This window comes from Heterodontus francisci, chromosome 12, assembly GCF_036365525.1.
Source record: "Heterodontus francisci isolate sHetFra1 chromosome 12, sHetFra1.hap1, whole genome shotgun sequence".
Taxonomy (NCBI): Eukaryota; Metazoa; Chordata; class Chondrichthyes; order Heterodontiformes; family Heterodontidae; genus Heterodontus; species Heterodontus francisci.
Window position 1 is genome coordinate 33,450,922 of NC_090382.1, and position 27,748 is coordinate 33,478,669.

Below are 27,748 nucleotides of genomic sequence, written 5' to 3' on the forward strand. Positions count from 1 at the left end.
ATTTAGATGGAGAAAGACTACAAAATACTGCAGTACAGAGGGATCTGAGTGTTCTTGTACATGAAACACAAAAAGTTAGCATGCAGATGCAGCAAGTAATGAAGAAGGCAAATGGAATTTTGGCCTTTATTGCTAGGGGGTTAGAGTTTAAAAATAGGGAAATCTTGTTACAGCTGTACAGTGTGTTGGTGAGGCCACACCTAAAGTACTGCATACAGTTTTGGTCCCTGTATTTAAGGAAGGACATATTAGCACTGGAGGCAGTTCAGAAAAGGTTCACTAGGCTGATTCCTGGGATGAAGGGGTTGTCTTATCAAGAACAGCTATACTGGTTAGGCCTTTATTCATTGGAGTTTAGAAGAATGAGAGGTGATCTTATTGAAACACAAGATTCTTGGGGAGCTAGACAGGGTAGATGTTGAGAATATGTTTCCACTGGTGGGGGAATCTCAAACTGGGGGACATAGTTACAGAATAAGGGGTCATAATTTAAAACTGAGATGCGAAGGAATTTCTTCTGAGGGTGGTGAATCTCTGGAATTCTCTACCTCAGAGTTGTGGAGGCTAGGTCACTAAATGTATTTAAAGAGGAGGTAGACAGATTTTTGAAATCTTGGGGAGTTGAGAGCTATGAGGAGCTGACATGAAAGAGTTGAGACCTGGGGAAGCCAAGATCTTATTGAATGGTGGGGCAGGCTTGAGGGGCTGAATGGCCTACTCCTGCTCCTATTTCTTATGTTCTAGGAGTTTGTTGCAGAAAACTATCCGAGACACGCTGAAAAAATTCACTACCTTTGACATATACTAGTCTGCTGATCTGAATCAATACAAAAATTAAAATCCTCCATTAAAACCACTCTGCCTTTATATTTATCCTTCTTAAAGCACGGAGCCCAGAACTGGACATAGTATTTCAGCTGAGGCCGAACTAGTTTCTTATACAATCTATCACTTCACTGTCGCTACCAGGGGGCCTATACACAACTTCTACTCAAGTCTTAAGTGGTGATTAGTCTAAAGGCAGGTCCTCTACTCACTTCTGCATGCCTCATGATCCTGCATCTTTCTTTTCAGTTGTTTGCAAGAGCCTATTTTTTTTTTTTAACTTCCATGAGAAATGAGCAATACGACATGGGGAAGAAGCACATGAAATGGTTTGCTATTGTCTTTATGTGTGCTTTCAAGGAAACACACATCCTCTTCCGGCATCACCACCAAAAATTCACTGTTGTTGACCGTGGCTTGTAACCCTGAGCGTGGGCACCCTCGCCTGGGCAACTCCCAAAAGGGCAGGGATAACCACCCCTGTATAGTTCCTTCCTGTCCCAGACCTGGTACCACTGTCCTATGAAATTGAACCCCTTTCCCACACTCTTTCAGCAGTGTTCACAAATAATCCAGATTATAACTCTTGAGATCCTCGTGCCTGGTACTTTATAAGCTGAACCTCATGCCTACTCTTCCCTATGTTATTGGTCCCAACATGGATCATTCCCCTCCAATATTCTTTCAAGCTGGTTTAAGATGTCCCTCACAAGTAAAGTTGGTCCCTGCCTGCTTGGGTTGGGAGAACACAGTGTCAACCACCCCTCAAACAGATCCAACCTCTTGAATGAAAGTTACCCATATAGGAATGTATGCCAGTAAAATATATTCCAGCAGGAGGAAAAGAGATAAAATCACTTTCATTTTTAAAATTGTATTTTGGTTACAGAAATGCAACCTGCAGTTCTGAAGGGGTGAGGGGAAAGAATATCCTAGTTCGAATGTTTTTAGGAGCTGTAGCTGTTGAAGTAAATACCTTATTTACTTATAACCTGAATTATAGGTAGAGTAAGTACATTTTGCATGGTGGTTCCATCTTCAAAGGGCTGCAGAGAAAGTTATGACAAATTCATACAAATGAAAAATGAGCAGCTTTCTCAGTCACTCCCTGAACTAATAAATCTTTGTTGTTCAAATCTTTAGGAGCTTCTGGAGCATCATGAAATGAGCACTGCATTTCGAGCCTTGGCACAGTATTATTTCAAATGTAAACGGTGGGATGAGGCATCAGTCTGTGCACAGAAGTGTTGTGATTACAATGATGTAAGTTTTAACCATATCTCTATGGTAGCCATCTCAGGGAAGTTGCTGTCAAGTACAGGTGGGCATTAGGGGAGAACAAGTTTTTGTTTTCAGATCCAGTACAGTGTTTCAGTGCTGTATCTCTAATCTAATCCTACAACTGACTACAGCAGTGTAATCCAGCAGATTTACTAGAATACAAGTCTTGATTCAGCTAATGTTCAGGAATATGTTTCCCTAAAAGTATCTCATTTCAATAACTTATTTAGAAAGAGCCTGTGCACTAATTAGTAATATCCATCAGCTTTTAACAGGTTTAAATTTTAGAAAGGTAAACCAAAATTTAGCCATTCTAATTAAAGTTAGATTTTTTAAAGTCTTTTAACCTTGAAATCCAAATCATAAATGCTTCAATAAGAAAGTTCAGCAATACTACCAGCTGATAATGCAGAATGGCATCAACCAGCCAGGTATTGTTGGTGAATTGCTCGATTACGCTATTGGGAATCTGGCCTCTATGGTTGCCAAAACATCAAGCTGATACGAACTGTATATGGACAGGAGCAGGCTGAATAAACTTGTCAGTCCTTCACTTACATGCTGACAGGTGCAAGTATGCTCACCTTGTCCCTTTCTGCTCATTTAATCTCTGTGAACATGTGGCACTATTTTTTTTTTAAAAAGGGAATTCATTATGTTGAGGCAAATATTTATCCCTCAACCAAAACCCAAATCAGGAGGCCATTCATCCCATCATATCTGCACCAGCTCTCCGAATGAGCATTTCATCTCGTGCCACTCTCCTGCCTTCTCCCTTTTTCAGATAAGTCTAATTCCCTTTTGAATGCTTCAACTAAACCTGCCTCCACCACTCTCAGGCAGTGCATTATAGACCTTATTCACTGTGTGAAAAGTTTTCCTAATATCACTTCTTTTACCAATTACTCTAAATCTGTGCCCTCTTGTTCCCACTTGTGAAAGGATTGAGAACGATAGGACACAGATTTAAAGTAATTGGCAAAAGCAAAAAAAAAATGTGACTAGGAAAATTTTCACACAGCGAGTGGTTAAGGTCTGGACAGAGTAGAGAGGGAGAAACTGTTCCTGTCTATCTACTCTGCCCAGACCGCTCATGATTTTGAATACCTCTATCAAATCACCTCTCAACAACCTTTTCTCCAAGGATAATAGTCCCAAATTCTCCAATCTGTCTTCATACCTGAATTTCCTCATTCCTGGAACCATTCTCGTGAATCTTTTCTGTACTCTCTCTAATACTTTCACATCCTTCCTAAAGCACAGCGCCCAGAACTGGATGCAGTACTCCAGCTGAGACCGAACTAGTGTCTTATACAAGTGCAACATAACCGCCTTGCTCTTGTGCTGTGTTTCCTACGTTAAGTACTGTATTGGCTGTAATGTGGTTTGGAATGTCCTGAGGCAGCAAAATATATTTACAAATTTTGTAAGGTTGTTCTCAAACACTTCAGACTTGTTAATCCAAGTTGACTTTTAATGAAACGCTTATTTGCTTTGATTTTGGTTGGCCAGTAGATTTTTGGATTAAATATTGATTTGTTCCAGACCAGAGAAGAAGGAAAAGCTCTGCTCAGACAGATATCACAGCTTCGTAACCAGGGTGACGTGCCACCAACGCCCATATCTGCAGATGTAACTCGAACATTTGTCCCTGGAGTCAACACCCCCTCTGCAAAACTGCCACCACTAAACCTATCTTCCATCACACCATGAAAATTTCAGTGCTGCTATCTGAAACCACCATGACACTCTACTGGCTGTTTCCCATTACAGCCTAAATGCCTGTTGGTAGCATAGTTGGATTTTGTATTCATGGGAAGCAGATTCTCTTTTGAAATGTACTGCATAATCTCTGCTTGTGTAAATATTAAATAGTGCACTTTTTTGCTAGATGTCATAATTCCTACAAGTTTGTTGCAACTAACTTTCTCCTGTAGTATAAATAGAAATCACTCAACCCACCTAACCTCCCCACTTAAGTTTCTATTTTGCTTAAGAATTCTGAGCTAACCAAGAGGTCAGGTACATCCAGTCAATCCTGCAGAAGCAGGCTCATTCCCCGCTAAAAGGGGCAGACCATCACACAAATGCAGAATTAAAAATTAAATTAACTCAATTTCATAGCCCCTGTCCATCAGTATCTAGCACCATTTATCAAGGTAAATTCGACAGCTTTCAACATTAGACAACACCTCAAAATATATTTGCAACCAGAACTAAACTATCCTTCCTTATGGGTTGAGAAAGGCTGCTTATCTCACAAATCAATAGCAACCCCTCATATTCAATGTCGTTTCTGATCTCAGGACTCTGCTGATGGTACACTGCACATCCAGCAACCATGAGCTTGTATGTACTTGAAAGCACAGACTGTTTTTCAATTTAAAAAAAAATCACATTACTTTAAGTAATTCAATTTTAATTTCCCTCATTTCACATGCGTACAGCAGGATACAAGAGGGCAAGAATAAACATTTTAATAAAAAGTGATACCGATACACTAGTATGTAAAGTACAAGAGTGGTAACCTTCATATTTTACAAACACATTTAACCTTATAGAATTCACCAAATAACCTCAGTTAGCTAAAGCCTACATACTACTCTGCAGCAATGGTCCTGTTCATGATATCATAGCAGGGGAGGCGAAGTATTAATCAGCTTGATTAAATTTTCAGTTATTACTTCATTTTGGTTTGTCAGGCACAATGACTGATCTCCCAAGTGTTACATTAGTATAAATCAGAGAGGCTGCTTAAATCAGAACTGGAAAAAACATTCCCTAGCGGCATAAGACATACACAGCAAGTACTGGTTGTCCATCAAGATTTCCTGCAGTTGGACACTTTATTTCTAATTTTAAATATGAATGTCAAATGAGCTTCAACAAAAGCACCTTAACTGAATTCTTAAAACTAGTATTGTACCACTCTTCACATTACCATTTCAGTAAAAGCTCTACAAGTTGCGTTAGTGTAAACCCTCGTGTTTAAATATTAAACCATACATGGAGCAATTATTTAAAGAATTTTGCAATACATTCAGCAATATATAAGGCACGAACGTAACTGTTCAAACTTCCAGATAAAGTGGAAGCTTATAAAAAGGGACACAGACTGAATTTGCATTTTTTGGTGCAAACCTTTCCCCTGAAATTAATATCTTTGGAATATACAGGAAGCACACCACACTCAAAAATATGGCTTACTTGAAACTTGGTTAGTTATATATATGTATATATATATATAGCTTAACAAAAGTGTTGATAGTTAATAGCTTATCTCTACATACAGAAAACACAAGATATGATGCTTTCCCAAATAAAAACCCTCCAAATCTTCTATACAAAACATAACAGGCCAACAGAAAGGAAATTCTCAATCCTGATTTTTTTTGAAATGGTAATCTTAAGCTGTCAGAACAAAATCGATACAATCTCTAGCTATACTCATCCTTACAGGCTACTTCCTACAAAACATTTAATGCATTAATATAGAGTCTCCTGTTTCTTCTTGGACTTTGTTGGTTGACTCGTGTAGTAGAACTCCAAGCCACATTTCAACAAATGGCTGCAAAAGATAAATACTGGCTAGACACAAAGAAAAAGTTTGAAGAGTGGAATATTCGAGCAGCATAATACACAAAATACTTACAAAGTAGCTAGTGATAATATAACTTCCGGCACAAATCTCCCAGCATACCGTTTCCGCTCCCATACAAATCTTTTGCCAAAAATTGGATAATCAAAAGGTTTGAAAAACAGAACAAACACCATTATCGTGGAAGTCATTGACGTAAATATTTTTAATTGGACCTAATTTCCAAATAAAATATCTTGAAAAATAAAAAAAGGTCTACAAAACCAGCTAACCATGACTTCCTTAATAGTTTACGTGATATTGTACACTCGAGAGATGCAATGGCTTCTCCAGTCTTGCTCGGGATCGCAGAATATAATTGGAGGGAGTGTTGTTGCTGCACTGCTGAGCAAGCCTCATTGGGGTCAGGAGACCAGTTAGAAATGGCTTTTTCCCCGGGGGTGGCTGATTTTCAATATTGCCAGCACAGCGACGCTTATTGCAGCCTGGACCCGCCTGAAGCTGGCGGACTGTGTGATACTGCTCTGCGATGCATGCATTTTTTTTCTTCAGGTCCAATTTTACTGCAATCATCAGTTTCTGCAGCTCTGCCAAGGTGTGATCCTGTTAGAAAGAAAGACTCTTCACTATCAAGTTCCATACAGTGAAAATACAAAGGTCCTAAATGTATTCACACTAATTGCAAGCACGTCTCAATTATAAAAAACAAATTAGCTTTTTTTGGTATAGACATTACCTGTTTGAAGCATGTGTAGGGAAACCTATTCAGTCTTTTACCAGACCCATTCTAAAATTGCAACATGCAGCCTCAGCTCAGGGATACTCTGCACACTGCAGAAGTGTTTTAGTGTACAGCTTCCCACAGCAATGTGGTTGGGGCCAGGAATTCAACAAATGGAAAGCCCAGTTGATAAAAGCATGGCTATGCATGGTATTAAGCCATACAGATTAGCTGGGCCTACTTTTGAATTCTGGTCTGTGCTGACATATTTCCTTTTCAGCTCAGACAGCAATTGAGGCACAATTTTATGGGCCACCGCAAATCAACCCCCGCCCCCCAAAAAGGGGCCAGGAGGCGAGGGGCCCCACTGAATTGCAACGGGAGGTGGTCGCCTACCTGCAGCACCGCAATTTAGTCGGGGTGGGATAGACCGATGACAGTCTTCCCACACAGTGACCTATTGAGACCCTTAGGAGGCCTATTAACACCCATTAAGAGGTTCTTCCCACCCTCGCTGCTGGAATTAAGCCAAACAGGGAGGTCACCCAGTAATCTTTAAAGTCATCTTTAAAGGGACAAGGATCCGGGCGCCGGGCTGTTAATTGGCCTTGCACAGTCGAATTGTACCAAATGGCCGATGCAGGATTCCCCCTGCCTTTTCAACTCTGCACTGGGAGCCCCACCAGCACCACAAAATTCTGCCCTTAGACTCAGCGCCCTTGAAGAGAAAAAAAAGTCAAAGTTGCAAATCCCACTACAAACCAGTGACTCTTGTTGGAAAAAAGGTATATGTATGAATATGAGACAGTGACTGGATGGAGCTTGCTTGTGATGCCCTCCAATGATCAAATAATCTGCTGACAGGATGAATGGCCTCTTCAACAAAATAACAGAGGGCTGTTGGCACTCAGAATTGTACCAGTGAGAATCAGCACCTTTTGAAGATAAATTACTATGGTCTAGATGTAAACCCAGATTCCTCTATGACATTCATGAGTTACACAAGACAGCATGCTGTACAATCCTAGTCATTTTTATTCTAATGTCCAATTAAGCAATTGAAAAACAAATATATTCTATGGATTTGCCACAACACTGTGTCGATATGTCCCTTCAGCACATTAGTTGGCTTTGTTTTCAATCTCTGGGGCTGAAACAGCTTAATTAGGTAATGCTACCTACAGGGTTAGGCCTAGAGGGGTGATTACAAATCAGCTGGCATCACATCAGAAGCAATTTCCGATCCAGATTAAGTAGCAAGGCAGAGGCACAGCATTGTGGGAGACTAGGTGTAAAATCTTACAGTTTCATCAACTAAATTTGAAACATGATCTTAGTTTCAAATGCATGTAACGAATACAAATGCATACAATATGTAAATATTAAAATTGCAGTTTTGTAATAGCTAAATGGTTTCAGCAGGATTCTTGCAGCTGATGGCTCAATTCACATCCAATGTAATTGATCCATTAATATGTTGATTGGCAGATCTTGGCTATACACAAGGAAGGTGGTCCACCAGCACCATCTCTAAGTTTAAAGCTTGGAAAAACAGGTTAATTAATTTCGACTTTGAGCCGAGCAAATATTGTTTGCCAAAAACAAAGCCTGCAAAGGAACAGGTTTGCAAAAGACAGCCATAGACAGCAATTAAGCAGAATGCACGTTATTGGAATCAAATAAAATTAGCCCTTCCATTCGGAGATGCCTACCCTCAAATTCTGCCCCTCTCTCGCTCACACAAAAAAGTTATTCGCTTCATACCATTTTTTCTGAACAAATGCTTTGAAAATTTATCCAAAGTTGCAAGTCTCCCCACTTCTCTCTACATTTTTGAAATCTGTGCATTGAACCAAGATCAATGTGGCTAAGAGCTGTCACTGACTTGTAGCTGAAGGACAATTGCTAACATACCTGTTTTACCATTAGGTCTTCACATTTGGCTAGAGTACGCCGTAGGTTTTCTGCTCCGGTGTTATGGCAACATGCTCTCTCTGATGTCTGCAGTGCCTGGCCTATTTTCTGTAGCTCTTTCTGCAGGGCCTTCACATTCTGAAAATTAATCAGACACATTAACAGACATTATTGCCAAAAAGAGAGGGGGGTTAGGGGAATACTCTAGCTGAATCATAACCAGTGACTTATAAAGGATCATAACTTACTTGCTTTTGTACTCTATGCCTCTATTTAGAAAGCCTTATCAACTTGTCCTACCACCTTCAATGAATTGAGTATGTGAACTCCAGATGTCTCTGTTCCTACACCCACTTTAAAATTGTATTTTTTAAAAATTCATTCATGGGATTTGGGTGTCGCTGGCCAGGCCAGCATTTATTGCCCATCCCTAATTGCCCTTGAGAAGGTGGTGGTGAGCTGCCTTCTGAACCGCTGCAGTCCATGTGGGGTAGGTACACCCACAGTGCTGTTAGGAAGGGAGTTCCAGGATTTTGACCCAGTGACAGTGAAGGAACGATGATATAGTTCCAAGTCAGGATGGTGTGTGACTTGGAGGGGAACTTGCAGGTGGTGGTGTTCCCATGCATTTGCTGCCCTTGTCCTTCTAGTTGGTAGAGGTCACGGGTTTGGAAGGTGCTGTCTAAGGAGCCTTGGTGCATTGCATCTTGCAGATGGTACACACTGCTGCCACTGTGCGTCGGTGGTGGAGGGAGTGAATGTTTGTGGATGGGGTGCCAATCAAGCGGGCTGCTTTGTCCTGGATGGTGTCGAGCTTCTTGAGTGTTGTTGGAGCTGCACCCATCCAGGCAAGTGGAGAGTATTCCATCACACTCCTGACATATTTTATTTTATATTTATTTAGAGATACAGCACTGAAACAGGCCTTTCGGCCCAGAGTCTGTGCCGACCATCAACCATGCATTTTATACTAATCCTACATTAATCCCATATTCCCTACCACATCCCCACAATTATCCTACAACCTACCTCCACTAGGGGCAATTTACAATGGCCAATTCACCTATCAACCTGCAAGTCTTTGGCTGTGGGAGGAAACCAGAGCACCCGGCGGAAACCTACGCGGTCACAGGGAGAACTTGCAAACTCCACACAGGCAGTACCCAGAATCGAACCTGGGTCGCTGGAACTGTGAGGCTGTGGTGCTAGCCAACGTGCCACCCTTGTGCCTTGTAGATGGTGGACAGGCTTTGGGGAATCAGGAGGTGAATTACTCACCGTAGGATTCCTAGCCTCTGATCTGTTCTTGTAGCCACGGTATTTATATGGCTACTCCAGTTCGGTTTCTGGTCAATGGTAGCCCCTAGGATGTTGATAGTGGGGGATTCAGTGATGGTAATGCCATTGAATGTCAAGGGGAAATGGTTAGATTCTCTCTTGTTGGAGATGGTCATTGTCTGGCACTTGTGTGGCGCAAATGTTACATGCCACTTATCAGCCCAAGCCTGGATATTGTCCAGGTCTTGCTGCATTTCTACACGGACTACTTCAGTATCTGAGGAGTCACGAATGGTGCTGAACATTTTGCAATCATCAGCAAACATCCTCACTTCTGACCTTATGATTGAAGGAAGGTCATTGATGAAGCAGCTGAAGATGGTTCGGCTAGGACACTACCCTGAGGAACTCTTGCAGTGATGTCCTGGAGCTCAGGTGATTGACCTCCAACAACCACAACCATCTTCCTTTGCGCTAGGTATGACTCCAACCAACGGAGGGTTTCCCCCCCCCCCCGATTCCCATTGACCTCAGTTTTGCTAGGGCTCCTTGAAGCCATACTCAGTCAAATGCTGCCTTGATGTCAAGGGCAGTTAGTCGCACCTCACCTCTGGAGTTCAGCTCTTTTGCCCATGTTTGAACCAAGGCTGTAATGAGGTCAGGAGCTGAGTGGCCCTGGCGGAACCCAAACCGGGCGTCACTGAGCAGGTTATTGCTAAGTAAGTGCCGCTTGATGGCACTGTTGATGACACCTGCCATCACATTACTGATGACTGAGAGTAGGCTGATGGGGCGGTAATTGCCGGGTTGGACTTGTCCTGTCTTTTGTTTACAAGGACATACCTGAGCAATTTTCCACATTGCCGGGTAGATGCCAGTGTTGTAGCTGTACTGGAACAGCTTGGCTAGGGGCGCAGCAAGTTCTAAAACGCAGGTCTTCAGTACTATTGCCAGAATATTGTCAGAGCCCATAGCCTTTGCAGTATTCAGTGCCTTCAGTCGTTTCTTGATATCACGTGGAGTGAAGCGAATTGGCTGAAGTCTGGCATCTGTGATGCTGGGGACTTCAGGAGGAGGCTGAGATGGTTCATCAATTCAGCACTTCTGGCTGAAGATTGTTGCAAATGCTTCAGCCTTATCTTTCGCACTGATGTGCTGGGCTCCCCCATCATTGAGGATGGGGATATTTGTGGGATTTTGTGGGATAATTGTACTGTTTAATTTGTACTGCCACTCCTAAATTGGAAGTGAGCTAACTTCAATGGGATGAAAGTGGGCACCTCTCCAGATGGCGCTGTTGGGACTGAAGAGGTGTCGGGGGCCTCTGATTGGCTGGCAGCTCTTGGAGGCGAAACATTCTGCTTCAGAAGGGCGGAGGCCGCAACCTCAGACAATAAACTGCTTGAGCCACGCAAAATAGTGTCATGGTTTCCAGGGACAGTGGAGGCAGGCTCACCCGACTTTCCAACAGGTGGGCAGTGCCATTGCCAGTGTTAAATCCTGGCCTATGACTCAACTTTCCTTCTAAAATGCATTACTTCACACTTTTCTGTGTTAAATTTCATTTGCCTATTTCACCAGTCTATGTCCTCCTGATGTCTGCTACTATCCTTCTCACTGGGAACTATATTTCCCAGCTTTATGTCAATACTTGAAAAAAAATCAGAAAGGGTATGAAGAAAAGGCAGGGATGGATGAGTGATTAACTCTTTCAGAGAATTAGCATGGGTTTGAAGGACTGAATGGCCTCTCTGCTGTAAAATTCAATAATTCCCATTCTAAATGTTGTAGCTCCCTTTCAGAAGTTCCCATTGGAACAATGGGATCTATCTGTCATTTGGCAAATTTTAATGTCACAAGTAGCACATAGTATATGTTTCAAGGTAACCAGGATAAAGCACTCAAGAAACAGACCAAATGCACAAAACCACTGGGAGATTATCTCATTCAAAATGGTTTTTCAACAATTTATTCCTATGGCACTTGTCCTTAATCATTGCACAGCAGGTTTGCACATCAAGCATTCCAACTAAGCTCTGTCCCTTGACAGCACTGCTCAAATGAATAGTGCTTCAGCGGTCTGATGAAGCAGCTGTGTGGAAATCCAAAGTCTCTCCAAGCAATCTGTTGGCTATAAAATGTTAAAGGAAAACCCCACTATGCTAAATTAGACCAAGAGGGAAATACATGACTCACTCTCTGTCCTTCTTCTAGTTTTCGGTCTGTATCAACTGTAAGATGTTTCATTCCAGCAGGAAGCTCGACCATGTCCTTGTATCGCTTCAATTCTGTAACACGGCAGAAAAACAGTCCATCACAAAACCTGCTGATTTTATGGAAAGCCATCACCAAGCATATTTTTAAAAATCTAAACTCAAGAATGATTCAAATTCTAAAGGCATTTGTCCTAGGGAAATTTCCATTGAGAAATTCCCACAAATCTGAATACCAAACATTCAAATTATTAGGAGATCCACATTAAAAATGACATTTAATGGGTGGATAGGAGAATAGAAACTGCCTTTCGAGACAGTAGACAAACCTGATCACAAAAGTAGTTAATTGCAACTTGCAGGTATGGAAGAACTAATGCAAAAATTGGACCAGAAGTTCGATTCCAGTTAGGTAAAGATTGCTTACACTGCCACAGGAGTCAGAACGCTAGGTCACAGGCAATTGAACTGTGGAATGGAGTTCACAGCAAGTGGAATCTATGCCCATTAAAATTACTATGCCAGGGAAAAACAAACAAATACTGGGAATGTTCATTGCATTAAAGTCTGTAGTTAACCTCCATTAGTAGCTCAACTAGTTTGTTGGCTGATGACGATAACAAGACACACCTCCAGGAGGGGAAGGTGTAAAAAAAAAAGTGACAAACTGCAAGCTTAATAAATTAACTTTTGTTCCTCAAAAGAAATAAGAAAAGCATGTCATTTTGTTAATTTCAAAGAAATTACAGCAAGTTTTCAGACAGGATTCAATGATGGTGTAATGAAAAAGTGGCATTTGAGCAACTAAAAAGCCCCCAGATGCCATCAATTGCATCCATGAGCAGGACCAGTCAGTTGGCATGCAGGTCAGCAGCAGCTCTATGCTATTACACAGCTATGTATAAGTGACGTAAAGCCACCACCACTTCTGAATGCAACGAGCCAAGTGACTGCTGTGACAACCGTGGTGCTGATGCAGGCATATCAAGGCTGGTCACAGAACTAAAAGTATTACAATGTTTCCCTATGTGTAATCTCCAACTTCATAGTAGCAGGTAAGTAGATAGAACCACAACACCACACACAGCTTCAGCTTTTCTTTTAAATTAAAGTAAATCTTGTGACAGGGGAGTTAAGTGAGTATCTGATGATGTGCTCTATTACAGTGGCACATGAACTCTAAATAATTGTAGGCTGTCATTTAGCTTGTCTTTTCCTTTCTTTTTAAGTCCCTTACTCCACACCCGAGTTTTAATGATGTTCAAAATAAAACTAATTTAAACTGATTCTCTCAATGTGGGATGTGGGAATACATGGCTTCAGGCTTCACTGGACCGACTCCAAAGGTGATCCCTGTGAGTGCCCGGACTGTCCTGCAGGATAACGAATTTACAGCACTGATGACCTTCAATGCCAGTGGTTGTGTCATGCAAATGGTTTACTGTCCCTGCAAGTTGTCATGGCCCAGGTGGCTCACCTGTCACAGCCTACGTCATTATTCTGAACTTCCTCATCCACTCTATTCAAGTGGCTGACTCTATTCAGCAGGTCTGCTAGCCAAGGTGGTGCCTGCAAGTTACCAGCTGCCTTCCCTTTTGCTCCACTACAATAAAGCCACCAATGACATTCTCTAGGGAAGAAATTCTTATTCAGTTCTGTTGATATTTTGAAATCTTCTCACTTGTTAATCTTACCAAGAGTATATATTCACTTTTAATAGTTGGGCAGCCTTGAATGCTGAATTAATGTATTAATGGTCATTAATAAGGCCTTAATTAAGATACATTCGCCCTACCTCGTCACAATTGTACTTTTTCTTTTTACATTTTTTGAACAGTAGTATTGCTGAGTAGCACTGACCACGAATAAATCATCTGTTGGCTCTTCCCATCTACCATTTGCTAAAATTAGCAAATGATAGTGCTAGCCCTGAGGTACACTAACCTTCTGCACTGAAAGCTGCTTCTGCTTTGCTTTGTTCCAGCTCAGTTTTTACATTTACAAGTTCCAGTTGCAGATTGTGCAGTTCATCACGGAGTTGCGTATTGGCCAAATGAACAGATTGTCTTGTCAGCCGGCCAGTGGACTTTCTCTCTGCCTTCAACTGCTGAATAGTTGCCTCTAGTTCACAGATTTTCTTTGAATTGGAGGGAAAAAACAAAATCTCACTCAAAAAAAAATTGAGGCCAAGGAGGTATTAGTGTTCTTCTAGGGAGGATAAAAACAAGTATCCCAACTAGAAGTGCAGCACTTTAAAAAAATTAAGAGATCTCTTGCCTCTGAAACTTATTGCTTTCAATATTAACACTATTAACACAGCAGGGTTTCTTGGTAGTCATTATTATAAAGTTATAAAAATACTCATTTGCCAAGAATTACATTTTTACCAATTTTTATGGAAAGAGTGAATGCTGGGGGTGGGGGCAGTGGAATAGCACACTTGGGCACTTAACTTTGAAGCACAGACACAATTCCAACATCTTAGGTGGCAGAGTGTGAGGTATGACAATGATGGAGGGCAAAAGACAAGGTGATAAAGAGACTTAAGGGAAAATTCCAATGTGGTCTGTGCAATGGAAACAACGGAGTAGCAGCAGAGTTAAAATAGCTGTGGTGAACTTACTGTCCAGTTGCCATAGTTACTGGGGTCTTCTGCTGGGCAGCCCAGGAGGTTCCTGGATCAAGCGGGAGTCTCAATACTGTATGCAAATCAAGGTCCTATGACATACATAAGACGCTGATGCAGTAGGAGGACTCAAAAAGGTAAAGTGCAGAATTATTTTTGCGAGATCAGAAGAGCAGGAGTGAATAAATGTGGGACGTTGCCGTCCTTGGGCTTACCCTACCCCCATCCCCATGGACCTACCTTCTTTCCAACAAAATCACTCTCTGGGATGCCTGATATTCACCAACTTGGATTCAGCAAGCTACAGCGAGATATCTGTTTGGGCTGTGCAACTTGCTGGCAGCATGTTAATGAACTCAAAATAGACCAGGTCCCCAAACAGCCAGCCACCCAAGTTAAAATCTGTCCATTAGTTTCAGCTGATACATTCAATTCAGTACCAAATGAATTCAAAACCCCAGTTCCTTGAATGCTACTACCCCTACAAGGGGAATACACTTTTCTACATTCTCCTAGAAAAGAAATATAGCTACAATTAAAAGGATGCTCCAATTCCCATACTTCCTAAGGTAACCTTCCCCATAAAAAAAGTACAAATATATTGGGAACAAATACATAGCTGGCTGGCAGTTGAAGATAGTAAAATCATATTCTGATCTTTGTAGGCCACGTAAACCAGTGGTTCTCAGTGTCATCCGCGGGCATGTCCAAAATACAAAACACTGATGCTCAACGCCACGGTCGAGGCCATATGAGCGAACAAGCCAGAACCCTCAGCCCCACCACTCGTGTAATGTCACACAACTAGACTTGTTCCCACATGCAGTCATCAGAAATACAAGCAACAACAATGTAGTTTCATAAGCAAAGTTTATGTTACTGTTGATTTTGTTTGATTAATATAGAGTGTTAGTTTCTCAGAAGATTATTGTGATGATTTTATAATACATTATTAGAATTCTTCAAATAAATGTGTTCTCTTGTAGTATTAATGTTTAAAATATGAAAATGGCTATACTTTTGCTTCTGGCCGGAATTAATAATTTACTTATGATATTTAATTAAAAATGCAGATAAATTTATTACATTTAGTAGCTAAAAAGAGGCAAAAAATTTAGAGTTTCCACAAGTTCCCATTAACTCTGATGAGTTTTTTTGCAGTAGCAAGTGAAAGCAGGTGGGGTAGGACAGGCAGGTGGTCCAAAAGGTGTTTCGCGCTGCCTAAGTGGTCCGCAAATGAAAAAGTTTGAGAAACACTAATGTAAACAATCCTATCAGTTCCAAACATCTGTTGTTTTCCTTTGACTTTTTCCCCATTGCTTCACAAACCAAAACAGGATCTAATGCTTCCCAGATTATTCTAAACATTATAGATTAGCAATTAAAAGGAGATTTCTTACCATTGATTTACCATCACACATTTCATCACCAGAATCATCGGAATCTTCCAATTCAGCAGTAGATAGCTGATAATAGAATTTCACATACTCCTGATAGTTTTTCATCTTTGCTTCAAAGGCATCTTCCAGCCAATCCTTCTGTTCCTCAAGTCGCTCTCTGAGGTAAACAAATGGTTGAATTTCACCCCATTCCCACAAGGATACTGCCTTCCCTGCCAGGAAACTGGATCGTAAATTTTTTCCTCTACATTATGCATTTGGTGGTCAGGGGAAAAAAGAATTTTCATTGCAAAATACAAGTCAGCTGTTTTCAGGGGCTGCTTGAAAAAGTAGATAGATACTAATGAAGTAGAGAACTAAAAAAGGGTTCAAAATCCATCTCTTATAAAAGCTACTAAACAGGACAGAAAAAAAAAAACATACTTGCAAGAAAAATGAGACCCAAAACAGTTAAGGAATAGCATAAGCATGCTGGACCACAGTTAACTAGTATGTAAAATTTTCAAGAAGCTTCAAGTATGTAACCGTCAGTATTTTAGGAATCTAAAAACAAAGTTAGTGGAGGGCAAATTTCAAACTTGAATTTGAACCATCTTCAGCAATAAAAAGTAACTAAAATGCAGCACAGTCTGCACATCCAAACCCAGCTTATAGAAAGCAGTTCGAGCTTCCCTTTGAGCATCGATTTGCATATGAGTTAGGTTGCATGATCAGGTTCCACTGCAGGACTGGTGACATAATTTAGGTCCATACTTCAGCGCAGTACTGAGGGATTGTTGCACCTACAGGATTCCACGTTAAATCAAAGCCATCTGCCTATTTCATTGGGATGCAAGAGACCCCGGGGTTCATCATGTGACCTAGACAACATTCATCTTTCACCCATCACCACAAAATAGATCAACTAGTCTTTCATTCGATTACTGTTTGTGGGAACTTGCTACACTTGCCAACAAAAGCAAGTGTCTATACTTTTTAAAAAAATCATTGACTGTGAAACACTTTTCGATGCCCCAAAGATGTGAAAAGTGTTCCAAAAATACAATTCTTTCTTTTAAACAGGCACAGTCCCAGTTGACAGTTTTGCCTTTTTATTGAGTAATTACGAAACCTCAAAATGCAAAATAAGTTTGGATGAGTGCAGTGCAGCGTATCTTCATACTCTGGCCAATCCTTAGTGATATTTTAACAGTCTTTACTTAAAACATTAATCATGGTAGGCAACAATAGCACACTTGATACCCAGCAATATCTACCTCCAGTGTCTCTCCATGGTGTTGTATTGTTCCATCATCTCACTGACAACATTTTGCCTGATCTCACTTTCCAATAACAGCTTCTCCTGCTTCTCCTTAATTAGGTGCCGCTGTAGGCCCTCAATAATTTTCTGCAATGACTGAGGAATAAAATCACGGTCAGTTAAAATGATAAAAGCACAAGGTAAACAAAAAAACCAGAAACCAAGTCAGCTTCTTGCAAAACTGTGACAAGTCATGCCATCTCAGCCAGGGGCAACAAAAGCCTTATAAATTAATTAAATGCCAATAAGTGAAACTTGCCTGAAGATAAGGTAATCAACTAACAGACATTTGTGCAAGTATATTTCAGCCAGTGTCCTGAAGAGTCATCAACCTGAAATATTAATTGTTTCTCTTTCCACAGGTGCTGCCAAACCTGCTGAGTATTTCCAGCATTTCTATTTTTACGTCAAACAGAGCATGTTCAGCTTCCATGGAAGCACAGACTCCAACTTGTTACAAGTGTGGATTTTTAAAAAAAATGCAAGTTCTTAAAAAAAAAAATTGGGCTAGATTTTACTGTCAAAATAACAGTGAGGCTAATGTCGTTCACTGCTATTTTTGCACAAATGGTACAGCAGCTTCAGGTGACCGCCAGATGCGAGGTTAAACATGAATATCTAAACTCTGCTGTCTGAGTTACCCAGCTCTGCAGTTAACTTTGCGAAATTAGCATCTCTCTGTCTGCCTCACCATTGAAATGCATTGAAGGGTTTGAAATTGCTATATCTGCATGCTAGATATGAACTAAACTCACCACAGAAAGTTAAGTCTTGTCATTTAAAGTCTAAGCACCTTTTTAGTAACATGGTTAAGTGTTAATTACCAGTCAATGTATCTGGCGCTGAAAATTAACTATTACATTGTGGAGTCTTATTCCTCCAGATAATTAACTGCTGTCGGAGATTTTTAAAAATGAAAAATTTTATTAAATTTAAAAAACTTTTCTGGTGTCTCTTTTTCTATCTTAATCAAATCTTTCTTGCCCTGATTTGATATTGAATTCACCCACTTGAATTTATGCTTCTTTCACAGTTTTTTGGTTGTTTATTTCACAAGCCTTCTACTTCATTGGTTGCTTGCCCTGTTCATTCAGGTCCCAGATCCCAGTTTCTCTTTCAGCAACATATCACACAAAAAAAAACTAAACATTCAGGGGAAAGTCTAACAGCAGACCCTGTTGGATGCTCTACAACATATTTGGGGCCATTATACATTTTGTAACACTTTTGAATTGGCATTGAATGCTTTCTTAGTTCCCCACTATGCAAACTACAGCTGTCCAGCCAAAATTGTACAATCTTAGCGCACCAGGGAAGACTCAAGAGACACCAAAGGCAGAGGACCACATGATAGAAATTCTCTGCTGCGTGCCAATGTGCAATAAGCCCACCTCCTTATCCAGCATACTGATATCAGTCTCATCTTCACCGTCATCCTCCTCCTCATCCAATTCCTCCTCTTCCTCAAGTGGTGCTTGAGCATTGCAGTTGTTCCAGCCATCATGCTCTCGGAGTAGTGACCGGATGGAAGGAAACAGCTTCGATGAAGGTGCCTGGATCAGCTACAATGAATGGTACAGCAATCAGATATATCGCATTAAACTAGATTTATTTGGTATACAGGAAGAACAGATTCAATCTCAAATTACATCACCTATTAAGCTTGGCCTCCTGATAATGATTTTGCTTTTATTGCTTGTTGAGTATATTAGGAAATACTATAATAGTCATGGTTTGCCCTACTTTGTTGAAGTTGATGACACACCTAACATACAAACACCTGGGCATGTGAATTTCTTTTTGTGTAGAAGCTGCTGAACCACATTTAGAGACAGCAACCAGTGTCAAAGAATCCAAAAATACCAGACCACTTGTTAACAGCCATGTCAGAACTATTATCCTGGAAAGTGATCTGCCAATCTGCCGGGACAGCACAGTGGCGAGCACCACAGCCTCACAGCTCCAGGTTCGATTCTGGGTACTGCCTGTGTGGAGTTTGCAAGTTCTCGCCAGGTGCTCTGGTTTCCTCCCACTGCCAAAGACTTGCAGGTGATAGGTAAATTGGCTGTTGTAAATTGCCCCTAGTGTAGGTAGGTGGTAGGGAATATGGGATTACTGTAGGGTTAGTATAAATGGGTGGTTGTTGGTCGGCACAGACTCGGTGGGCCGAAGGGCCTGTTTCAGTGCTGTATCTCTAAATAAATAAAATAAATAAATAAAGGCAGTTGGAGTAAGGAAGCTTGCCCAAGGTTTTTGCCCACCCGGGAATCAAACACTCTCATTTACGAGTCGAGGTACTATCCACTATAGTATAGGAGCCCAATATTAACCAGTGGGAACCCTTTATTATTTTCTTTTAACTCCCTTATTATAAAAGTCTATACTTTTCTTCAAAAAGAGAAACATTCTGCAGAGTGCATTTAATCAAGTGAATTTGTACATTAATTCAACAGGACTTACACAACCTGGCTCAGGAACAGATAGTTAGAGACCAAGATGGAGATTACTTTCACGTAAAAATAATGGTTGTGTGCAAGAGACATACAGACAAATGCTGCAAAACATTTCTTTTTTCAATTAAGTCAGTACTTTATCAAAATGATAAATATTTGACACCTGCAGATTTTTATTTAATGTAGTTTTAAACCCGATACAGGAGAACACTATTCCACAGAACAACAGAGCCATTTAGAAGGACACAGGTCCAGACCCAAAAAGCCAATAAGACTAATTGTTCACCTCAGCCATGCAGTCAATTTGAGATGGGGAGATTCAAATAAAAGACAAAATACAAGATCAAAAAGTGTTGTTAGTGGAATAAACCTCGTGAAATTGATCTAGTCATGATTATGCCAAGTGCCTGCAAAGGCAGATCACAGAGCGTAAATGAGTCTAGTAACCACAGTAATAATTTTAAAAGGAAACCAGGTTAGAACACATCTTGTATATAGAGAACTCTGAGTGAACAGTGCAGTACAAGAGCTAGGGAAGATCTTAATGCATCGATTGCAAAACCAAACCAAACATACGTAGGTCCCAACCACCACTCTGATTCGATTGCCATATCTTGCACCGTTCACTAACTTTGATACAGACATTATGAGAGCTGTGGATTGCTTACCTGGCTGGCAATAGCAGAGAATTTCATGACCTGCAATGTTTCGTCATACATGGATGCACACTGATTAATGTTCACAATCATACAGGACTTCCCGTGGTTAGAGAAAAACCCTTGAAATACACGAGTCAATTTACTGTCCCGGAAGGGCACCACATTAGGCTTTGACCTGGAAACACAGCACAAAAACTTCAGGAATCTGATCACACAGAACAAATTTGAATCACAAGGAGGTTGAGTGCCAGAATATGCCACTTATCAGCTAATTGCAAGGCTGCCTAGGGTTGAAATCACCAAGCCAAGTTAGAGACACTCATTTCACAGCCAAGCAGTGCAGCACTTAGTAACAGACAAGGGAGTCAATTTTCCGAAATAATAAAAATCTCAATTTTCTGAATCAATTTCGATATACTGCTCTCTTGTGGATGTCCATTTAAAACAGAAATGCTTTCACTGCACATGCACAAGGTTTGATGCCTTTATTCTAATTTCCTGCTTTGTCTGGTTAGACAACCCACAGGCTGCTCCATATCAATGTTGTTCCAGTGGCCTTGTGATAAGTTTGTTCGAGCTCTTGCAAATTTTCAATGAAATGATGTGGAACGTGCTGGCAAAAGCATAAGATCATGGTGTACGTACTTGATCTGCTGGTTCTGGCGCAGGGCACTGATGCATCTGCCTAGTGTGTGCAGGGAGGTGTTGATGTTAGTTGCCTCCTTCATCCTTTCGCCACACTTTTGCTCTTTGCAGCGTTCAGAGCCTGCCAGGTCACACAAAGTTAGTCTAGAGTAAAGAAAATAAATAAGTTATTCACTTTGCCTGGGTTACAGCAAATTCTTAACTACAGCAAAAAAATTAGCTTAAAAATGGAAGAGTTTTCCCATCAGCAGCACTTAAAGTTAGTATGTTTCCCCCACTCTTTCTATTTATTTACAGTGCTTTCCCAAATAAAGAGCGGAAACTGTCAACATTGCAGAGTGGATGCACTGTACCTGACACTGCCAACAGATAGAGTTACTGAGGTATCTGGCAATAGAAAGTCCAATACCAATACAATTCATCTATGCTGTTTAGTTGCACAACTTCTCCGCATTACTCTCCCAATGGTGTTGCCATCAAAAGCAATTCTCCGAACCAAAACGTTTGCCATCTTAAATAGCTTTTAAAAATTGTTTAAGTGAAGGGGTTCTGGCAGTGAGACTAGGAGTAAAAAATTCACAACTGAAATAATAAACACAATCAACAAGAATCATGGAAACTTTGAGGTGGGCAGACAAAAGACTACAACATCAGATGTGCAAGTTTATTTTTACAATGTAAAATCTGCATTCACTAAAAACAAGAGATATATATAGGGGGCATTTTAACCGTTACTCACTGGGCAGGAAACAGGCTTGCTGGAGTCAGCTGCCCATTTTTACTCCCATGTAAAACAGGTGGCCAATCCAAGGTCACTCCCACCCAGTGGGTTAGGTTAAAGTTACCTCCAAAGTGACTTTTCGCCACGATTTACACAAAGCTTTTCTGCACTGCAGACTTCATTATTGGAAGGCCTTTAATGCCCATGAGTACTTGCAGCAGCCATAGTACAACTACAAGGTTGGCTCAAAAGTAGTTCTTTCACTGTGCAGTTGCATCCTCAAGCCCCATTCCAGGACTTTAGCATGCAATATAGGCAAACACCGTGCAATAGAGGGAGGCAGCATTGCACTGTCAGAGGATCCATCAGAGTTTCTTGCCCTCTCCGTTGTGTAAGGTTTAGAGCATTTGCATGGCTTACTTTTCTGAATAACGTTGTAATACATTTTCTATAAGGCTATATGTAATGTCTAGACTGGATTGCAAAGCATGGTGGTCAGCTTTGCTGAAATATTTCAATTTGTCAATGTTGAGAGATGTGTGTGTGTGGAATTGCATGTAGCTTAAAATGGAAATGGGAAGCCATGCAGCTGGAGGGGGACTCACATTATGGAGGCTATGAACCTTGACATATTTAACATTTGTGACAAATAAGGGCAGCTAAATTAATACAACTAATTGTACACTATGTACGTTAATATAATGAAGTCTGTTTGAGCTAATGCTTGCTTTATTATGAAATGGTTTTTCAAGACTATACTCTGTTCTTACACAAAGGTTCAAATAAGAGAGGTGGGTTGAAGGCCTAAGCGCTCCTTGCAGGGGGTGAGATGAGATAAATGTGAAACTGCAGAATTGCAAAAATGGTTGGTATCAGCAAGAATGTGACCTTCAGGATACTTGTTAAAATAGAAAGGGAAAGGAAGCATTTGTAAAGTGTGTAAGTTGAACTTTCAACTAACTAGGGTGATGTAAGTGATGTAAGCCTGGACCAATTATGATGCTAGGAAGCATTCATAACCTAATATGGTAAGATCCTCATACCCAACGAAGGATAAAAGAAACGGGGTTATGGGACATTGTCCACACACTTAGAGAGGGGTCAACAGAACGCTGTTGGCACACTTAGAAGGAGGAGATAGACCACAATCAACAGAACACAGTAAGAGGAAGAGGAAAAAAGTTGTGCCCCAGCAAGCTCAGAAGCAAGAACCGGTGCTGAGTGTTGCTGCACACCTCTCGTCATTGTTAAGTATTAGGCTTAACTAAGATATACAAGGTTAATAAGTTCTGTGATCAGGTCAGAGAGCTTGAGTCTGTACCTTGTAGGTCTATCTTGGTCAAGAATCCCAAGGTGAGACGGGCTGGATATCCTCTGTCTCACCTCTATTCAGAGAGCATCTACCTGAAACTTACAGTTGAATGTTAAAGATTCCATGACACAATTCAAAGAAGAGCAGGGAGTTCTCCTGGTGTCCTGGCCAACATTCATTCCTCAATCAGCAACACCATAAAACATTTATCTCTTTGCTGTTTGAGAGATCTTGCTATGCACAAATTGGCTATCACATTTCCCTACAAATCAACAGTAATTCCACATAGATACAAAAATCTTTGGGACTTTTGAGGTAGTGAAAGGATTCATATAAATGCAAGCTGATTCTCTTAAAATCTTACATCTGTGTGCAATTCCTCTCTGCAAAACTTTATGCTCTGTTGTCAATTTTTCCCATTATAAGTTCCCACGTCTACATTTATCAATGCAAGATGCCCATGCAAACTTGTCACAATGTAACTACATGTTAATGGTAGTGCTGTAGCACCTCAATTTTATGTGAGCCTGTACTGCACGAAACTCCTACGTGCCAACCAGTTCCATAAGCTTTTCTATTTAATAAATAATATGAAATCAAAGTATTACATAAAATTAAGGTCAGAAAGTATGACTTTAAAATGGGGACTGAATTACACCTTGTACCAAGGCCAAATTACTCCCTTCCTTCTAACCTTACTTCACATGAAGCTGAAATTGGTCTTGACTCCTCATGTAGGATAAATATCTTGGTCTTCCACATCATAATTGGGATAAAATCAGTGCAAATGGTAAAGAGGGTACAGAATTCTTAAAAATTCATTCAGGAGAGCTTTTTAACAATACGTAACAATCCCAACAGGGGAAAAGGCAGCTCTGGACTTAAGTTTAGGGGATGAAGCTGGGCAGGTGGAAGGGGTATCAGTGGGAGAGCATTTTAGGGGTAATGATAATTGTTTAGTTAGAGTTAGCATACTTATGGAAAAGGACAAAGACAGACCAAGAGTAAAAATTTTAAATTGGGGAAAGGCCTATTTTACTAAGCCGAGATCTGATTTGGCAAAAGTAGACTGGAAACAGCTACTTGAAGGTAAATTAGTGTCAGAGCAGTGGAAGGCATTCAAGAAAGGAAATAGAGGGTTCAGAACAAATACATTCCCACAAAGAAAAAGGGTAGGACTCCCAAATCTAGATCCCTCTGGATATCAAACAGCATAGAGTAGGATAAGGCAAATAAAAAACTTATGTCAGATGCAAAGAGCTCAATACTGCAAAAGCCTAGAGGAGTATAGAAAAGCGCAGGAGTACAATTAAAAAGGAAATCAGAAAAGCAAAAAGAGGGAATAGAAAAATGTTAGCAAGTAAAATCAAGGAAAAGCCAAATTTGTTTTTTTAGAAAAAAGACTAAGGAAAAAGCAGGGCCTATTAGTGACCAAAAAGGTAACTTGTTGTGGAGCCAGAAGACATGGGCATGGTTCTTAATGAATATTTTGCGGCTGTTGGCAGAAAGTGGGGGATGAAGCAGACATAATAGTTAAGGAGAAGTGTGAAACAGTCAATGGGACAAACTGAGTGAGGGAATAATAAGGAGTTTAGCATCTTTGAAAATGAATAAGTCACCTGGCCCGGATGAAATATATTCCAGGCTGCGAAGAGATGCAAGGGAAGGAATAGAGGCGGCTCTGACCATCGTTTTCCAACCCTCTCTGACTAAAGGCATGGTGCCGGAGGACTGCTAACGTTGCACCATTATTTAAAAAGGGAGGAAGAGATAGACAGAGTAATGACAGGCCAGTCAGCTTAACTGAGTGATGGCAAATTATTGGGGGGAAAAAAAAAACTGAGGGGCAACATTAGTCAAGGACATTCAGCATGGATTTATTAAAAAAAGGTCACATCTGACTAACTTGATTGAATTTTTTGACAAAGTAACAAGGAGGGTCAATGAGGCATATGATATAGTATGCATGGATTTTAACAAAGCTTTTGACAAGGTCCAACATGGCAGACTAGATTGTAAAATAAGTGCACATAGGATCCAAGGGCAAGTGGCAAGCTGGATCCAAAAATGGCCCATGGCAGGAAGCAAAGGGTAATGGTTAACAGTTGTTTTTGTGACAGGAAGGCCAATTCCAGTGGGGTTCCGCAGGGCTCAGTACGGAGTCATTGCTATTCGTGGTATACATTAATTAGATAAATGCAAGGGTCATGATTTAAAAAATTTCAGATGATACAAAAATTGGCTGCGTGGTTGATAGTGAGGAAGAAAACTGTAGACTGCAGGAAGGTATCAATGGACTGGTCAGGTGGGCAGAAAAGTGGCAAATGGAGTTTAATCTGGAGAAGTGTGAGATAATGCATTTGGGGAAAGTGAACAAGGCAAGGGAATACACAGTAAATGATAGGATACAGAGAGGTGTAGAGGAACAGAGGGACCCCAGAGTGGACGCACACAGATCCCAGAAGTTAGCAGGACAGGTAGATAAAGGTGGTTAAGAAGGCATACAGAATTCTTTTGTTTATTGCCTGAGGCATAGAATATAAGAGCAGGGAGATTATGCTAGAACTGTATAAAATACTAGTTAGGCCACGGCTAGAGTATTTCGTACAGTGCTGGTCACTGCAATACAGAACGGTTGTGATTGCACTATAACAGATTTATGAGGATGTTGCCAGGAATGGAGAACTTAAGCTATGAAGAAAGACTGGATAGGCTGGAGTTTTCTTCTTTGGAAGAGAAGAGGCAGAGGGGAGATTTAATTGAGGTGTATAAAATTATGTGGTGTCTAGAAAGAACTATTTCTGTTAGCAAAGAGGTCAATAACCGGGGGCATAGATTTAAAGTAATTGGCAGAAGAATTAGAGGGAAGTTGATGAGAATTTTTTTCATCCAGAGATGGTGGTGGTCTGGAACTCACTACCTGAAAGGGTGATAGAGGCAGAAACCCTCACTGCATTGAAAAAAATGTTTGGATAAGCACTTGAAGTACCGTTACCTATAGGGCTACAAATCAAGAGCAAGAAAGTAGGATTAGGTTAATAGCTTATTTTCAGCTGGCTCAAACATGAGGAGCCAAATCACTGCCTTTTGTGCCATAAATTTCCTATATTTCTATCAAACACTGTAAATAAGTCAGCATATAAGCAATATATTTACTTAGATCAATACTTACTCGCTTGTTTTAAGAATAGACTTCCAGTCTTCAGACACATGCAGGATTCGAATGGAGAAGATACTGTGACTATAAACAAGAAGGGAAAAAACATGAGCAGAAAGGCAAAAGTACTGAATATTTCTCTTCCCTTGCACAATAAAAGTCACAATCCATCAGAATATAATAGAGAACATTACCATCCAACTGCATTTTTAAGTAGCTTGATCTTATATGAAATGGTTACTTTCACATACAAACAAATTTCAAAATGTTACTTTATTTTAATACACAATTTCTTTTTTTAACAAATCTGTTGAAAATCTAGACTGTGGACAACTCTTGGTATTTTAACAATTGAGATTAAGGGCGAGATTCAAAACGAATCCACTTAGAGTTAAAATTGGTCCCTAAGTTTTCAGAGTAGTAAGTTGCCAGTGCAAATATCCAGCTCTGTGCAAAATAAACGTGACAGAGGCAGGATTACGGGGATGGGGAAGCTGTGGTAAGTCCAATGCTTTAAAATAAATCAGATATGAATGTTTTTAATATGGGAACATTGTACTTCATGACCTGGGGTATGTTCTTTGTCCTGCAGCTTTTGGCCTGACTAGCTGAACTCCAAAATCCTGAAGAAGCAATTACCTCCTACTGGAGTTCTGGTTCACGTGCGTGCTGGCCATGCTTTGGTTTTTACGGCCAATTTTCAGAATTTTCCAGGCTTCTTCTGCATCCATCACACTGATCCAGGTCAGATCTGAAATGGAGCAAATAAAAGTTAATTTGGAATTGGTCAAAGAATACCTTTACAGAAGCTTGGTTTCACTAACATCCAGAATGCTGTAATCAATAATGATGCACAAAAAGGTTCATGATTCTAGTTCTAATTTATCAAACACTTGGCAATTGGGTTCTTGTATCAATTCCAACCTCAGGCTTTTATTGTGCAGGAAGAATCTGAAACGCAAATTACCAGCACAGAATAAGTCACATATGAGCTTAAAAATAGATATTAAATCTAAACATGGGTCATTACCTGACAATATTGCCACGGTTTATATATCAGCCTACTTTTTGGAAAATCTTGAAACAGATTCTCCCAAATACAAACACACAACTTTACACCAAAAGACACTCACCATAGGACACTTACCCAGAACAGGCGAGACAGAGAGTCAGGTGCAGAACACTATTAGAAACACACTAATTATATTCTAGGAAGAACTGTCCTGTTTCAGGAAGCTGAACAAGCCCAAAACCAAGGATAGAATCATGTGGACATGTGAACTGGTCAGCACATGGCACCCATATTCTCTCCTTCATCTCAATACATCCTCAGCATTTTTTTTTTAAAGTAGCGTAATTGTTATGAATGTTGGACTTTGTAGTATCGTTATGTTCCAAAAGCTATGATTTTTAATGCAATGTAAAATGGACATTCGGAGGAAATAGGGTGCAAGGTAATAACACCTAAAGGATAATAGGTTTTGCTCTCCCAAACCCAATTGTAAAAATGGAGCCAGAGGCTATTTGGATATGCAATTTTTAATATCTGGAAACAAGGCGGCCAGGGTGAGTTTGCTATGGTCAGACTTATGGTCTCTGAGAACTGTCAAAGGCAAACGTCTAGTGACTTTTGATCTGGATGAAT

At 40.5% G+C, this 27,748-nt stretch overlaps 2 protein-coding genes across 5 annotated transcripts in view; one reads left to right on the plus strand and one right to left on the minus strand.

Moving 5' to 3' along the window:
* The window catches only part of cdc23 (CDC23 (cell division cycle 23, yeast, homolog)), a 34,921-nt gene extending 28,954 nt beyond the window's left edge, over positions 1-5,967 (plus strand). For both annotated transcript variants that reach the window (XM_068043287.1, XM_068043288.1), the window contains 2 exons: positions 1,969-2,088; positions 3,652-5,967. In XM_068043287.1, the coding sequence (XP_067899388.1) occupies positions 1,969-2,088; positions 3,652-3,819 (288 nt within the window). In that variant the 3' untranslated portion in view covers positions 3,820-5,967. The remainder of the gene's footprint in view (positions 1-1,968; positions 2,089-3,651) is intronic.
* The window catches only part of kif20a (kinesin family member 20A), a 49,290-nt gene continuing 26,087 nt past the window's right edge, over positions 4,546-27,748 (minus strand). For all 3 annotated transcript variants that reach the window (XM_068043285.1, XM_068043284.1, XM_068043286.1), the window contains exons 8-18: positions 26,743-26,854; positions 26,119-26,187; positions 20,914-21,057; positions 20,278-20,443; positions 18,548-18,718; positions 17,113-17,252; positions 15,857-16,013; positions 13,775-13,967; positions 11,814-11,905; positions 8,340-8,477; positions 4,546-6,307 (exon numbers count right to left, since the gene is read on the minus strand). In XM_068043285.1, the coding sequence (XP_067899386.1) occupies positions 5,987-6,307; positions 8,340-8,477; positions 11,814-11,905; positions 13,775-13,967; positions 15,857-16,013; positions 17,113-17,252; positions 18,548-18,718; positions 20,278-20,443; positions 20,914-21,057; positions 26,119-26,187; positions 26,743-26,854 (1,703 nt within the window). In that variant the 3' untranslated portion in view covers positions 4,546-5,986. The remainder of the gene's footprint in view (positions 6,308-8,339; positions 8,478-11,813; positions 11,906-13,774; positions 13,968-15,856; positions 16,014-17,112; positions 17,253-18,547; positions 18,719-20,277; positions 20,444-20,913; positions 21,058-26,118; positions 26,188-26,742; positions 26,855-27,748) is intronic.